A 17,036-nucleotide genomic window follows, 5' to 3' on the forward strand; every position below is an offset into this window, starting at 1 on the left:
CAGGCTCCTAAAGGTATTATGAAATGATTTAATATCTGAGATGGTGGTCTAGATAGACAGCAATTATGACAGCCTTTTATGAATACATAAGAGAGGATGCCGCTAGTTTCATAATGCCATGTGCTCAAAAGGAGGGATTAATGTAAAATAGACAACAGACACTGAAAGGACAGTGTCATGCTGCTAATATTCCACTCACCTTCTATGACCTGTTAATGAAATTCAACAGTATTTGCATTGTCCAACCATGCACTTAGCCACTTTCAAGTCGCACTGTAATGGGATCTTTGCATGTAAATGTAACATGCACATTAAAAAGGATTCTAGGATTTAATACTTGTGTTTGACCTGTAGTATATGTGCTATGTGGCAGGATGAGCAGGAAGTTTGTGATGGCAAGTAGAGGGAGGAGAATTCAGGTGAGGATTTGCATAGCTCTGCTGTCTGTAGAGGACACCTTCCCCATCAGCTCTGAGCTCCAGTAGAGGTTTATACTCAGCATTGAAGGAACTGAGTGAGCAGGATCACACTTCAAGAACTAGTGGCACCAGGTAAGGACAGAAGATGCTTTAACAGTCTTTAATTTTCCATTTTATGGTTGTAGTTTGATATTTAGCCTTGCAAATAGTTAGTTTAGTGCATTAGGCTCAATCACGTTTAACATTTATGCATTTGGCAAATTCTTATATCCTTGCAAGTGGAAGCAAAGTATACATTATACCAGTCTGTGCACTCAAACCCAATGATTTTGATGTCGCTATAACACCAAGTTCTGTTTAAGAAATCTGCTTTACCAGTGAAATTATGTGCAACTTCCATCGTTTGTTTATACCTGTCCGCTTGTGGGTTAAAATCTGCCTAGTTTAAGATCTGAAACTCCATAAACTGGCAGTGCTGCTACCGCTGGGAATGGGTCGTCATGTCAAACCGTGGGCCAATCAGATGTATCCCTGGGCTCTGCGTGCTGGAGCCTAAATTAGGTCATGATCTTAATAAGTATTGTCGCACTGTGATTCTCTGACTGCATGGAAGAGAGCAGGAGAGGACCTTACAGAGAATAGGCAGGGCTTTTGACTGGCCATCATAGTAGAACACAAAGCAGTGAGGAGGTGTGGACCTCACGCTGGCAGCTGAACAGGTAAGGGCACAGGGGGGTCAAGATATCAGTGTCCTGTGTCGTACAAAGATCAAAGTCTATTCATCTATCAACAGTCACTCTTTCTGAACTCTCTGTTTTCTTCCATTTTCATTATGTGATCTAGTAATGCTGTAATTTGTACATTCTCTCTTAGGTTCAGGCATATTGGGGACATTTCAATCTAGGTCTCCTAAATATACCCACTTAGCACACATTTATACATATATGCAAATATGCATCGTACACAAGCTTGGTGGCCATTTAAAATTTTTACATTTTAAATCGATGCTGTTGTAATTCTGTGTTTCTGGTGGGCACATCGAGTTAGGTCCAAAAAGTCTAAGATGACTAGGCTAAGTTTATTTATTTATTTATATAATTAATATAAAAACAGGATATATATATATAAACCAGTAATATTTAGATTTTCCATATATTGTCATATATAATTACTAATTAATTTATTAATAATATAAATAAACTTGTTTTATAAATAATTGAATAACATAATATATGATATGTGCAGTATATTATTTATTTTAGGCAAATGTATTCATATTACTAAATATGAATACAATAAAATAAAATAATTCTAATATAAAATGTATTATAAATATGAAATAATATGAAATAAGTTTATTGTAAGTATGTATGTATATATGTTTATGTGTGTGTGTTAGATAAACAGATATTAAAAAACAAATATTTTATGTTATTATTATTATTATTATTATTAATCATTAGATTCTGTATTTCATATTTCAATCTTATATTCATATTAAATAAAATTTTATGTATATCAAATAAATACATAAAATATTATTAATATCATCGCCAAGTTTTTAATAATATAAATTAATCATTTTTATTCATATAAATAAATAATCATGTTTTTCAGCATGATTTGAAAATGATCCGAGGACCATCTTGTTTAAATGGAAGCAAAAATATCTTAACATTTGTATGAAGGATTCACTTGACCAGGGTCAAAAATTTGACATAGAAATAGTGCTTAATATTTCTTATTCATTTTAATATTCTTATTCAACACTTTTTACAATTTGAATCCCAGATTCTCACTTTACAGATGTTTGGACCCCACTGCATGTGTATATAGTAACAGGACTGTGAATGATCATAGCTTCTGTGAAGTGAACAGTCAGGGTGGACAGAAAGCAGGTCCCCTCTGTGTATCACACTACTATTTATAGTGTGAACAAATCCCAGATATGAGCGGAATCCCCTGCTCCTCTACAGCCTGGAGTGAGGGACAGAAAGAGTGAGAGAGAGAAGGTGTTGAACAGAAACAGAACCGGACCACAGAAGTCAAGACCGCTTTAGTCCATTAAGGGAAAGACAGAAGAGAGAGAGAGATTGACATTTGTCCTGTCTGTCTCACAGCGGGGAACAGCGGTTTACTGTTACGCCAGCAGGTATGCAACTTTTAAGGACAGAGGGAGGATGTGTATGTGTGTGTGTGCGTGTGTGCGTGTGTGTGTTCATCTGCATGTGTGTGAAATATCAGTGTTAAGGTCACAATAGATACATTAGACTGCTTTTCTTTTAGGTAAATTATGCCAAATAGTATTATGATGATATAATGACACAAATAAAATTTGTTTAAATCAGAACATTTCAAAATTGACCTTTTTAGACTGACCTTTCCTTTAGCTTCCTCTAAAAGTGCACTCATTCTTACTAATTTCATATGATTTATGTATATGTTTTGTTTGCGTGGGACTCTGTGATAATGACTCAGGCATCTGGCAGGATTCGGGCCTACATAACTCACTCTAAAACAACAGGCCGGTTTAATATGAACCGTAACTGTACTTTTACATAAGCATTAGCATTCTGTGATGATACACATGTAAATTATATATTTTTTTCTGTCTTGTGGTTTTGGCGCAGGAAATTCAGATTGCATCTAAACATAGGATTGTGATGACGTTTGATGATTTACATAATAAACAGAGTTATTACGAATAATACATGCACTGAATTTGATGAACAAACTATTCAAACTTTTGTTGAACGTTTTGAATATCAAATACACTTTTTTTTTTTTTATAAAAGAGAAAATCTTGTCAGACCGGTTGGAAAGGTCTAGAACTTCTGGGAGACTTCCAGTCATAGTGGGAATTGAATGCAAATAAATTATGCCTGTGAAACCATTGTGGGAGTTTTTGAAGATGCAATATTCAGTGTGAGATTTCAGGATCTGGTGGAGTTTGTGATATACTGTAGGTGGTTAAATTTAGAGTTTGAGATGGAAGGTAATAAATCTAGAAACTTAAAACACCATTTGTTTTTGCCAGAGGTGATTTGGTCCTAGTTTTATGCTTTTTTTTAGATACTGACATTTAGTTCAATCTTTGACTGATATTTTGGGCATTGAGGAGTTTTAGAAGGGTATTTTGGTGGAGTGTTGGACAGCTGGTCTGTTGCTCTTTGAAAGGTAAATTTAGCTCAACACTCGGCAGCAGTGACTCCACACCACTAGTACTAATGCACTGCTGTTGATGTGCAAACAACATCCCTGGTTACGGTTGCTAAGGTTGTGAACCCTACCAATCCTATAGCTGCCCCACCGAGACCTGTATTAAGTTAAAAAAGGAGGGAGACGTTGAAAGACAGAAAGTTTTGATATGAATATTGCAGATGCATTACCATGCATGCTGGCTGTAGTACTCAGGAGGATTCCTCTTATATCCCAGGTGTTCTCAGCGGGACGTTCCATCAGCAGCATAACCGAGCAAATTACAGGCAGAAAGCTCCCTGCGAGCACATAATCAAAGCTCATCTGCCTACAGCTGTGTTCATTAGGACACTGGATGAATTTACATATTTCCGAACAGCTTTCTGTCAGAGACACAAAACGAGTCATTCAACATGCAGTCTCCTCTGTTTGAAATGTGAAGGTGAAATGTGTTTGTTTCCGCTTCGGATTGTGCTGTCAAGTATGTAAATGTCTTCTTTTTAAATTTCCCTCCAGGTCATTCTTAGGAAATGCTGCTTTCTCATTGCATGTCCTTATTAGTTTTATAGAATAATACCAATAACATAGTATAAATACACAGATAAATATAATATTTTCATACATACATACATTATATATATATATATATATATATATATATACATTCTCAAATATATATTATAAATATAAATTATTAATTGTGATTAATCGCAGTTATATATATGTGTGTGTGTACTGTATATGTGTAAATTATTATAAAAAATATAATTCTTCTTTAAAAAAAAATACAGAATTTGATATTCTTTCTGATTTTTCAAAATAAAGCTATTCATTTTTTTTATTTTTTTTTGCAGACCATAAATCCCATAATGTTCAAATGATATTAAATCTGATACTGATAATGCATATGATAAATATTAATTGATAATAAATAATGATGGCAATGATAAATATCCATTGAGACTACTTTGTGAGTCTCTAACTAAACTATTAATCTGGATATTTATTTATTTATTTATTAAAGAATGAGTGAAATTATAGCAGTGGCTTTCTTCTAGACAGGAATGAGACCCAATGAAGACTTTTGCTTAAACCTCTATTCTTTTTATAATAGTTCTCTTAAGAAAAAAATATAGTAATCTTGTTTTTAAGAAAATGATCTGAACCGTCACCAACTAAGCTTAGATACACCAAAATATGAAAGTTCAGTACAAACTCTAATTGTTTCTCTTTGAATTTATCTTATAACGTGTTTGGAGAATCATCTGAGACAAAATTCCTATTTCAATGAAGCATATCAGATTTTTTTCACTTTCAAGTCTCTCTGAGCTATTAATGAGCAGCTATTTATTCATTTACAATATCAGTAGACATTCCACTTTATGTTTCATATCCAGTATAAAGAGTGTGTAGGTGTGTGTTATCCCAGCCCTGTTCTCTCCATGTTAACATCAATAATTCAGGGGTAAGAGCTGCTACCTGCTCCTCACTGCAGGAGTCACTAAGCAACTGAAAGACTATCCACGGGCACCTGAGAGCCGCAGGGGGCTTTACTTTTCCCCGGCTCTCTGTAACATACATACACATCACTGCAGACGAAATACATGCATTCAAACCCACACCAGGCCGCTCTGCCCATCTGATCAATGCATTCGGTCTCTTTCTGTCTTTTCTACAGCAGGAACGTGGACACAACTGCACAGAATGTCTAAACAGCAGTCATCCAATGTAAAAGCCCTGCAGGTGAGTATTGTGTGTTTTTTATTCGTATGTAATTTAAGAATAGCGTACAGTGTGAGTTTTAAACTTCTGTATTGATTTTATTGGCACTCAAATGGTTCCCAGGGTGCTTTTCTTTACTCAAAAACACTCAAACATGTCAACATTAAATATTTTAATCTGAAAAGCCAGTTCCCTATTTTGAACACTGAGTAAAAACACATTTCAATGTACATTGCATTACAGTACTCACACAAGGCCATTCACAAGTACATGAAATACATTATGGTGTTGATGTGTGTTCAGCTTTTTCTTCTTGGTAGGAAAACATTTCTTATCCAAACAGAAACAATTTATATAAAAATAGACTTGTACACTTTAATTAAAGTCCTTACAGCCATTTTCCTATTGCTAACCGGTATACAGTTGAAGGGAAAACCTGTGGTTTTGCATAAATTGATGAAAATGTGATCTGAATGTGAAGTCTGCTTAAACAAACAACCGCAAACAATGATATGTTTTCATATTTTTATTTTACACACTGGCAAAGTATGTTTTAATATCTGGTTAAATGTCCTTTGGCAGCGTAAACCTCCATAAAACATTCCTTTGTGTTCAAAAAAAGACATGAAAATTTATACTTTTTTTATTTGTATATTGAGGTGACATAGGTGAAGATCAGATCACGTTATGACTAATTTATGCAGAAATCCAAAGGGTTCACATACTTTTTCCCCCTGCAACTATACGTCTGGCTAGGAGCAATAACGTAGACAGAAAGAAAGATTTTCAACAGTTCACCACAGTGTAGAGAACAATTTTTACAAACACTGAACACTTCAGCCAAAAATAGACACCTTCATCTTTCCATAAAAACTCTCCATATACACATGAATCCATAAAAAGCCCAAGCATACACAAGATTCAGTATACGGTCCATCAGAGAGCACAGACAGAAGGAAGACTGGTCATGCATGCAAAGACAGGAGCACATGGTCACTACTGTACAGCCTAAAACAGCCAACAATCAGATTTCATCCAGCAGCCTATACAGATGGAAAGCCAGAGAAATGAAAGAAGGAAACAGTGAAAAAGAGAAGAAACTCAAGGGTTTGATGTACTGGACCATGAAATACATGCAAAACTGGAGTAAAGCCAAATCCTTAAGAGCGTTCGGGATTGGTTGAGAGATGTCACGTGCTCTAATCGAAACACTAAATTGCAAAATTGTAAATTGAGTGTTTGACCTTGTGTGTCCAAGAGCAGGACAATAATTTATAAAAAGAGGCAGAAGAGATAAAAACAAGTGTTTGCGGATTAACATGGAAATTTAAAAATAATTAAATAAAAAGCCAATTTTGCTGATTATTTTTATTATAATTAAACATTTTCCCCTCCAAATTTTCATTACCACAATGCAACAAAATTACCATTCTCTTTTATTTTTGCTGAAAATATATTTTATATTATATATTTATATTTAGAGTATATTATTTTAAATTTATAATTAGTATTACATTTAATAAACAAAATATAATTATTTAATAAATAAAACAGTTGGATAACAGTATTAAAGGGGTCATATGATGCGATTTCAAGTTTTCCTTTCTCTTTGGAGTGTTACAAGCTGTTCGTGAATAGATAAGATCCCTAAAGTTGCAAAGACTAAAGTCTCAAATCCGAGATATTCTTTATAAAAGTTAAGACTTGTCCAAGCCCTCCTAAAATGTCTCGTTTAAACACACCCCACATGTCTACGTCACGATGTGGGAAGATTTGCATAACACTGCCCAAATGTTCACGTAAAGAAAGAAGGCGTAACTTTATTGTTGCTGCCACCGCTGCCATGTTGTGAAGACGCTGTGTGTTTCGTTGTGAAAGCGAAAATACTTTGTTTGGTCTTCCAAAAGAGGACACGACTAGAAATCAGTGGTTAAGTTGTATTTACAACACTGTTCCAGAACACTTCAACACAAATATTCAGATGTGTGCAGCATTTTATGGAGGACTGTTTCCTGATCCTGGTAGAGTAGACTACAATGCCAGCTGTTCTGACTCACAGACTGTAAGTACGTTTTCATATTTAAAGAATTTGCCACTGATGATTCAAACGCGAGTTTTGAGCAGTGTAGAGTAGCACTTGTTGTTTGTCGTTTCTCCGATCACAAATGCAGACATGGTTTTATGTTTACGCGGCGCGATGCAACGCAACGCGTTAAAAGACAGTATAAGTCATTACAATACATAATTATGTCCCCACTGGATGCAACAAATGCCTCATTTATAATGGGTTTTAATGTTTTTGTCTTGTCGCGCCGGGACACGGCATCACAGTATTGTAAGTGGCGTAACATTTCCATCACACGCTTGAGGTATTCGGCCAATCACAACGCACTGGATAGCTGGCCAATCAAAGCACAGCTCGCTTTTCAGACCGATGAGTTTTGTAAAAATCGAGCGTTTCAGAAAGGCGGGGCATAGAAGAGAAACAATATTGTACAGTATGTGGAAAATAATGTGTTTTTTCAACGTTAAACCGCATAAACACATTTCATTACACCAAATACACAAAATAATGTTCTTTTTAGCAACATCATATGACCCCTTTAATGACTTTAGGGCAGGGGTGCCCAAACTTGGTCCTGGAGGGCCGGTGTCCTGCAAAGTTTAGCTCCAACTTGCCTCAACACACCTGCTGGTAAGTTTCTAGTATGCCTTGATTAGCTGGTTCAGGTGTGTTTAATTGGGGTTGGAGCTAAACTCTGCAGGACACCGGCCGTCTAGGACTGAGTTTGGGCAGCCCTGCTTTAGGGGAAATTAAAATAATTCTACTTTTGCACAATATAATTTCTTTTCTTTTGATTTTGGGGTAAAGTGTGACCTGCTTTCATGAGATTCACCAAAATGATAGGATGGTTGAGAAAATAGTAATATATAAGAGAAGAGATGTAGCAACAATCCATGTACTTTCCTTCTAATGTAAAGCTGTAAACACATTTAGCCTACATTTTCACATTTGGACTTTGTTTTTGTAATACATGCTGCGTTTAGATGCCACATAATAAAGACTAAAAAAGACAGGCTGTCTGCGTCGGGCCTCAGCAAACAGAAGGATGTCTGTCATCCCACTGTTTTATCAGTGTTGCCCGCAGCTCATTTTCATACAGGCACTTTGCTCTTTATGAAATACAAACTCCAGCAGGAAGACACGTCCAGCAGGTTTTGTGGAAAGGTTTGGTTTCGACAACTACGCTTGACCATTGCACAATATTACGTGAGCTTAAATGACTTTGGTACTGTGGTGATTGGATTATAGGTGCGGTTGCAGGAGGAAACGAGCAGTGTCAGGGGTGGTTTCACCTCAGCGCTCTGTGAGATGTAGCAGCGATGGTAACCGTCTCATTGGATTTTCTTGTCTGTCTCGAAGGCCAACCTTAATATTCCGATGGGGGCTCTGCGTCCTGGGGCGGGACATCCTGTGAAGAGGAGAGAAGATACAGTAGATGCAGAGGAGGTCAGACTCTGCTGGAAGAAAACTCACATACACACATTTACACCATTTTATAAATAAACAAATTAGACACACATAGAGACAATTGTAATCATGTAACCAGATCACATTTAAACGTAAGTAAAAAATAAATAAATAAATAAATAAATATATATATATATATAAGCTATCTTATTTTTGTACCATTTAAATTTTCTTTTTCAATCACACACACACACACACACACACACACACACACACACACGAAGGCCAACCTTAATATTCCGATGGGGGCTCTGCGTCCTGGGGCGGGACATCCTGTGAAGAGGAGAGAAGATACAGTAGATGCAGAGGAGGTCAGACTCTGCTGGAAGAAAACTCACATACACACATTTACACCATTTTATAAATAAACAAATTAGACACACATAGAGACAATTGTAATCATGTAACCAGATCACATTTAAACGTAAGTAAAAAATAAATAAATAAATATATATATATATATATATAAGCTATCTTATTTTTGTACCATTTAAATTTTCTTTTTCAATCACACACACACACACACACACACACATATATTTATTTATTTATCAAATTTTTCAATACGAACATATCCAATTCTGTAATATAATTGATATTATTTATCAGATCTACATTATTCCTAATAATGATTCTCATTAGAATATTATTAATGTGATGCATTAAAATCAACATGATCAACATAATTACTATCATTTAGTAGCCTACTAATAAACAATTTTAATAGACACTTTTTGCACACAGTAATGAAAAGTAATGAAGAAAGAAAGTAAGAAAGAAAGAAAGATTTTTTTATTACTAAATAGCAACAGACAGATGTTGCACATTGTTATTAATGTGTTAATTGATGTAATGTGTGGACAATTTTTACAATGTTTATTTAAATGACAAGTACTATAAACTATTTAAATATGTTTTTCTTATATTTAGTAATAAGAAATATGCTTAGATCTGCTTTACGATAGTTTTTTAATCACAAGAAAACAGAACTTTAAAAATGTTTTAAATAAGAATTAATGGGCAAATCATAAAATGTCAGAAAACAATATTGATATCACACTGTGCTCCAGAAATAAGCTTTATTTTCATTTGTTAATTTTATTTATTTAAAATTAAGTTTATTCCTTCTTTTTATTTTGTGAGTAAAATATGACACATTCTTGAGAGATTTTGTGAGGGCCACTCAGTAACATCTCTCACAATTGGTTTCATAGGCGTCCCCAGTGACTCCAGAGGAAAAAAAGGCCCTGCCTGGTGCTGTGAAACTACCGGGCCCCGCCGTCGACCTTTCCGAGCTCCAGAACGTAAAGAGTGAACTCAGATGGGTCACCAAGGACTAAACAACACAGGTAAATCTGACAGTCAAATACACACTCTCACCCATTTTTTCCCGTCTACCATTTTTGGTTAGTCAAACAATTTTGGTGGTTGTCAATCTTATGTACACACACACAAATAGGAGCAGGAACAAAAGAGCAATAATTTTTCTAAATGCGTCACATCACTGAAATCATCTAGAAAGGCTCCATGCTGTTCACATAAATGACCACATGGTGTCAGTACCTGTAAAAGTAGTTTGCGCGTGTGTTAGTGTGCATGGAGAAGGGGTATGAGCATGAATCAGGCTCTATAAATACCCCACAGGTCAGTGGGGCAGTGAAAGTCTGTCTGTTGTGTGCAGTCCCAGCATGCCTCACCAGACCTCTCAATTATAGAGCAAAACATGCGCTGTGACCCACTCCGCAGAAATACAAACAGAATTTCCTAAGCAAACTACAAACTACCTTGAGATTACGCGTTTTTAATGCCAGTGAACCCATTTAACTAGTAAATTTTGGTGGTTGTCAATCTTATGTACACACACACAAATAGGAGCAGGAACAAAAGAGCAATAATTTTTCTAAATGCGTCACATCACTGAAATCATCTAGAAAGGCTCCATGCTGTTCACACAAATGACCACATGGTGTCAGTAGCTGTAAAAGTAGTTTGCGCGTGTGTTAGTGTGCATGGAGAAGGGGTATGAACATGAATCAGGCTCTATAAATACCCCACAGGTCAGTGGGGCAGTGAAAGTCTGTCTGTTGTGTGCAGTCCCAGCATGCCTCACCAGACCTCTCAATTATAGAGCAAAACATGCGCTGTGACCCACTCCGCAGAAATACAAACAGAATTTCCTAAGCAAACTACAAACTACCTTGAGATTACGCGTTTTTAATGCCAGTGAACCCATTTAACTAGTTCTTCTCATTTTCACAGGTGACTCCGCCCCCATTTTATCCAAGGCTTTGGTCGCCATCCAATCAGGTTCATGTATTTACCACAACTCCCAGAGAATCGGTCGCAAAGGAATCAATGACAAGCCTTAATGATGACACTACCTACTGACCCGAGAATAATTGACTTGAGATTACACGTTTTTAATGCCAGTGAACCCATTTAACTAGTTCTTCTCATTTTCACAGGTGACTCCGCCCCCATTTTATCCAAGGCTTTGGTCGCCATCCAATCAGGTTCATGTATTTACCACAACTCCCAGAGAATCGGTCGCAAAGGAATCAACGACAAGCCTTAATGATGACACTACCTACTGACCCGAGAATAATTGAGGGGGTGGATTCTATCAGAGCAAAGACTGATGGGAATTGAGCAACTCGAAGCTCTGAACCAGGGCTTAGTCTGTCTAAAATAGGTCACCACTTTTTAAAGCTCCCTGTATGCTATTCTGTATTTTGTTTTAAAATGTACTGTGTTTAACTTAAAGGGATAGTTCACCCAAAAATGCATATTCTGTCATCATTTACTCACCCTCACGAGTAAACTATCCCTTTAAAGTTTGATTTTATAGATGTTCTGTATTCTCCTACTACCATCAATGAATCATAAAACAGAATATATGAGACTGAAGACATTAGCTAGTATGATTCATCTTAAAATTCCTCCATTCTCCTTTAAAAAAGCCAGATTGTGTCTTAAAACATCTCGAACAAATGTGACACTATAAAATCAATTTTCTTTTAATGTATTTTACGTCTAGAAGATTAATATGCAAATAATTGCTATAAATTTGATTAATTAGTCAGAATGTCATGCATTTAATTTGATTAAGTTTCCTCCGATTGACAGCCCTACTTAAAATGCCTCATGCTGCAGGCTTGTTTTCACTCCCTACACATCTCTTTCTTTATCTAAGGCTTTGTTCTTGTGTTGCAGTACATAAGTAGGCTGTTGCATAATAAAACATGATTTCACGTTCTCTCCAAGAGCAAACCTGTAGGAGGAAGCCAGCACTTGTTATCCTTGAACAAATAGAACTGGATTTCAAATGCCGCACCATCGGTTTATGTACATAAACTGGGATCAGTTTAACAGTGTAAAGCTGCTTGTCTCCTCACTTGTAAATCACATCATATGTGTCTGTACTGCTCTATGATCTAGTTTACTAGCAGCAGGTGTCATGACCTTTGAGTGAAAGTGTCCTTATTAAAGATCATGTCATGTATTGCTCCTTAGTGTCAGTCTGCATTGAGAGCTGGGAAACACATGCATTTATAATTCAGATAAATTGTCTACATTCTTTCATTTGTAAGGCTCTATTTTCTGTAAGGCTGCTTTGAAACAATGTATGCTGTGAATTGGATCATGAAGTGAAAGACAAGCAACCAACAAGTGTCCAGTGTACATTGAAATACATTCAAACCTGTTGGAAAAGCTTCCCAGGATGCACCTCATGGTTGAGAGAATGAGAGACTGTGAGTACATTGATATAACAGGACCTATCAATCATGTGAAATTGGAATGGACTATTTTTTTGGATTAAGCATCTGGCAGTGGTGCCTGGAACACAGAGAGAGTGAGCAGCTGTCTAACTAATCAACAAAGCCTTCATAATTCCCTTATTACCCACAATGCAATGCAGAGTGAGCCTGTAGTTCTAAAACTTTTTAACCGAGAAGCTCAGAATTCCTAAACTTCCATCGATTTCTTGATACAGTTGTCTTTTCTGCTACCATATGCTTTCCATCATACATTTCAGATTGTATATCTATAAAATGTGCATGTTAATTCAAAGGAATTTCTCACCTGTAAGCCTTATGTACACCAGATAATATCAAAATAATTCACCATGACCACCAGAGCCAAACAAAACCCATAACAGGGAGAACAGACACTGTTATATTTAGAACGCCACTCAGGTCTGACAGCATTCTGGACTGATGGGTCAAAACAGGGAGACCAGAGAGTCTGAAAGTGACTGAACACATAAATCAGTTGTATCTGCAATTAAATGCACCCATCAGATGTAAAATTGTTCATCATAAATAGTAAATATAGATTTTGTAGTGACAGATGAGAGCATGATCCTGCAAAGGATATTCAAGCATGCATGCAATGAAGTGGATTCTGGTTTTGTTGATGAAATATAAAAAGTGCAGCATAACTAATGCATCTAATTTAGAGCCCTGAAGTTGTAACGTGCGTTTAAATATATCCACCGATGCACAACGAGCTTGAGTGAAAAGACATGTAAAGGTCCCTAAAAGGCCAATTACTTGTTTTAAAGCGACAATCCAAAGGGGTTGTAAGGTGAGCACAGGATTTGGCAGTACAAACAGTGAGTCTACAAAATCACTTCCTTGAGCACACACACAAGCACGCCCCTCTATGATTCATCATGACCCGTTGCAGTTACACTTGAGTGCGAATGCATTCACAAGTATCTCCAGTTACCAATTACCTCGTAGATGTGTTGTATTGCAAATGCTCTAAACAGTGGAGAAACCAGCACGATCATGAGCAGAGGGTGTGAGAATGTAACCAAAAGCTCTATCATAATCACCCCTCGCTCTTATGTTTAATAACCCCTCCCCGCAATCTAGCCTGATGCTGCCCTATCCCAGCTCTGAGCCAGCAGCTATTCAGGGAGGATGAAGGGTATGATGTTCACGAGGTTGGGATGTGTCCTTTTCTGTGGATCACACTTACACAGTACAAGTCTATAAATCAACCTCACTCTTCAGTGATTGTAAACAATCTTTATTTATTTGTCTTTGTGTCTTCCTGACTGAATAATCTTCCAGTCGTTCTCATTGTCCTCTAGGCAAGATTCTCATTCTCATTTCTCTTTTCTGGCTATAGACTGTGTCCTGACTGTCCCTCTGATCAACTGAGTTTCTATTCCTGTCACCTTGGTGAGATATGACTTCTGGTGGCAACAGACAGAAATCCACAGTGCTGACTAACTCCCTTATTTATCAAGAGATGACCTCAGATCTGCATATCATAATAAACCCCCAGCCTGATCCCTCCCGCTCTGTGTTCCCATCTAGTTAAATGGAAAGGGCAAATAGCTCGAAGTTGTGTTTACCCCCCGTGGCCCCAAAATGTCTGCCCATCATTCTCCCCTCCCTTCTAGAGATCTGGAAGAAAACACATGCCTATCTTGTTGAGGCAAAAGGTTTGTCTGCCCACTGGGTGGAGGAGAAATGGTTGACCCTCCCCTTTGCACTTACGCATTTGATGCCAGCAGAAGTCATGGACCACATCCCAACAGACGCGGATGGTGTACTGACCTTTTTATTTTCTTCTGTCTTCTTTAATCTCTACAACTTTTGCAGGAGGAAGTCGACTTAACCTTCTCTTTCTTTACTCTTCCTTTTGTGCTTTGTCTTACATTAATTCAGTCCTAAATTCCCTGGACTCCCTTATCTCTCTCCCTTCCTCTCCTAGTGATGAATTACTACCTGACGCTCAGCAACAGTCATGGAGAAGGTGTTTTGTCTCGGTACCAGAGCTTGCGTCTGGAGGGTCGAATGTGTGATGTTGTTTTAGAGGCAGAAGGTGTGGAGTACCCTGCTCATCGCAGTTTGTTAGCCTGTTCCAGCGACTACTTCTGGTCCGTGTTTCAGGACTACACTCTGGAATCCGGTGCCCGTACTATCAGCTTGCCAGCCTTGTCATCTCTGGGCCTGGAGCAAATACTGGACTTTATCTACACCTCATGGATCGCACTGTCACCCTCCACTTTGGAGGTCACACTACAGGCTGCCTGCTATCTACAGATCACCCATGCTGTGGATCTTTGCACTCGGTACATCTCTGAAAGCATTGCTCCTGACAACTGCTGCTTTTTTGCGAACATAGCAGCTCGCTACGGCCTTTCTGAAGCATTCGATGACAGCAACTCTTTTATTGGCAGTAACATGTGCAGAATACTTACATCTGAGGAATACAAGGCTGAGCTAATGGAGGTAAACATTGATTCTCTGCAAGAGGTGCTCGTAGCTGAGGAGATGCCGGGAGTGAAGGAGATAGACCTTCTGCAGCTGGTTTTGGATTGGCTAGAGTGCAACCCACAATCTGCCTTGCAAAGTAATGCATTGCTCAGTCGGATCCGATTTGGTTTGATTCCACCTAAAGAGCTGTCTCAACTCAGTGCACTTAAACCTGCTCTATGTACACCCTTCGTCCGCAGTGTAGTGCAGAAAGCACTTAACTACCACCTTCAGGGTCCCCTACAGCCTCTACTACAAAGTGTCCACACCAGCCTAAGAGTCACAAAGAGCAAGATTCTTCTGGTGGGAGGAGGACCAGAGGCAAACAGGCCCCAGAATCAGATCCTAACCTACGAACCTCGCAGTAAGAAATTCCAGCCGCTCTCGACATCCCTGCCAAATAAGCTACAGCACCAAGGAGTATGTGTTGTTGGGAACTTCCTTTTCATACTAGGTGGTGAGGTGGTGCATGTGGATGAGGAGAACGAGAAGAGTGCTGTGATGACTGTGACTGACCAGGTGTGGCGCTATGACCCACGGTTTGAGCAGTGGGAGGAGATGGAGCCACTCTTGCAGAAGAGGGCACAGCTTGCCTGCTGTGTCGTGGAAAGTGTTATATTTGCTATCGGTGGATGGGGCCAGAGGGGTGAGCCTGTTTTGTCATCTGTGGAAAGGTACAATATGAGGGAAGGGTGCTGGCGCAGTGGCGTATCCCTACCGTATTCAGTTTATGGGCATGCCTGCGCCACTGTTGGAACAGGAATCTACATCTCAGGCGGCATCCACGTCAACAACCCAGAGAGTAGCAAAGAAGTGCTGTTTCTGAATGCCGTTAAAGGGTATGCCTGGCAGAGACGTTCTAACATGTCCATTGCCAGATTTGGCCACCAGATGGCAACAGTGATGGGAAGAATTTACACCTTTTTGGGAATGTATGAGCCCTTCTGTGACATTGAACGCTACAGTCCTGAGCAAGACCTGTGGACCCGTCTAAAACCCCTACTGAATGATCGATTCTGCTATGGTTTGACCACAACAGGGAGCAGACGTGTGCTTATGTTCGGTGGGAGAAAATGGCAGGAAGGACAGGAGGTGTGTACAACAAATGTGCTGGAGTACGACACGGAATATGATGCCTGGAGAGAAGTGTGTAAACTACCAGAACCCTTGTGTGGGATTCGGTGTGCCATAATGACTCTTCAAGAACCTCCGGAGACCTAAAAGTCAATTACAAACACCATCCCACATACACACAGACAAACAGATGGCTGTCATGGGGCAGAGAGAGTTGAAGGACAGGGGTTATCTTTGTGTCATGGATCCATGAATTATAACGTGGCAGGGAAAACAGGATTTCTATTTACCCAGATATAGAAGACCTTGGTGGGGGCATAATTCTGTTAAGTGTTTTACAGCAAGCAGTAAGGAGCTCCTGAAACTAGGTCACTATGAATAGGGTAGAGAAAGTCATGACATTGATAGATGACTTGTCATAAAGATTTTGTCCTGAGAAATGGCATAGATCCTCTAAGGACACCGTAGAAAAGGACAGAACTAAGAATGGAATTTCAGACCACTGCACACTCTGGTCATTGCATCTTGAAAGGCGTAAAGAAAGGACAGACAAACAAATGGAAAAGTAATCTACATAAGGACAAATTTGGACAAGATCTGACTATTTGGCACTACGTGAGGATCAAAGGTGACAGTCATAATGTCTTATGACAGAGAGACAGCTGCCATGAATGTTGGATACAGACTGTGAAAGGAGGCTACACTCACAGACGCTGAGCGAGAAAGCCAAATTAGACCATTGATTTGGAAGGGTGCATGGGAAGTCAAAGTGGGCAAGGACAAGTATCAAGATCATTGAGTTTGTGTGGGATGCAG

The 17,036-nt window shown here is 38.4% G+C and overlaps 2 protein-coding genes across 6 annotated transcripts; both read left to right on the forward strand.

Annotated features, from left to right (window-relative positions):
- Nucleotides 1–495: 495 nt before the first annotated feature.
- On the forward strand, nucleotides 496–11,268 carry LOC107586736 (small muscular protein-like). Of its 5 annotated transcripts, none has more exons than XM_016274222.1 (6): nucleotides 996–1,138; nucleotides 2,396–2,571; nucleotides 5,296–5,360; nucleotides 8,764–8,850; nucleotides 10,086–10,220; nucleotides 11,131–11,268. In XM_016274222.1, exons 3-5 carry the CDS (start codon nucleotides 5,322–5,324, stop codon nucleotides 10,209–10,211), a joined length of 252 nt encoding a protein of 83 aa, XP_016129708.1. In that variant the 5' UTR covers nucleotides 996–1,138; nucleotides 2,396–2,571; nucleotides 5,296–5,321; the 3' UTR covers nucleotides 10,212–10,220; nucleotides 11,131–11,268. The 5 variants fall into 5 exon arrangements, with proteins under 5 accessions (XP_016129712.1, XP_016129708.1, XP_016129710.1 ...); XM_016274223.1 differs by lacking the exon at nucleotides 996–1,138 and adding an exon at nucleotides 1,307–1,323; XM_016274226.1 differs by lacking the exons at nucleotides 996–1,138; nucleotides 2,396–2,571 and adding an exon at nucleotides 496–551.
- A 3,133-nt stretch (nucleotides 11,269–14,401) lies between these two features.
- On the forward strand, nucleotides 14,402–16,529 carry LOC107586735 (kelch-like protein 34). The gene has a single exon (XM_016274221.1). It carries the CDS (start codon nucleotides 14,604–14,606, stop codon nucleotides 16,365–16,367), a length of 1,764 nt encoding a protein of 587 aa, XP_016129707.1. The 5' UTR covers nucleotides 14,402–14,603; the 3' UTR covers nucleotides 16,368–16,529.
- Nucleotides 16,530–17,036: the final 507 nt, after the last annotated feature.

The sequence above is a fragment of the Sinocyclocheilus grahami genome, unplaced genomic scaffold (assembly GCF_001515645.1).
Source record: "Sinocyclocheilus grahami isolate Dianchi unplaced genomic scaffold, SAMN03320097.WGS_v1.1 scaffold85.1, whole genome shotgun sequence".
NCBI classification, from domain to species: domain Eukaryota; kingdom Metazoa; phylum Chordata; class Actinopteri; order Cypriniformes; family Cyprinidae; genus Sinocyclocheilus; species Sinocyclocheilus grahami.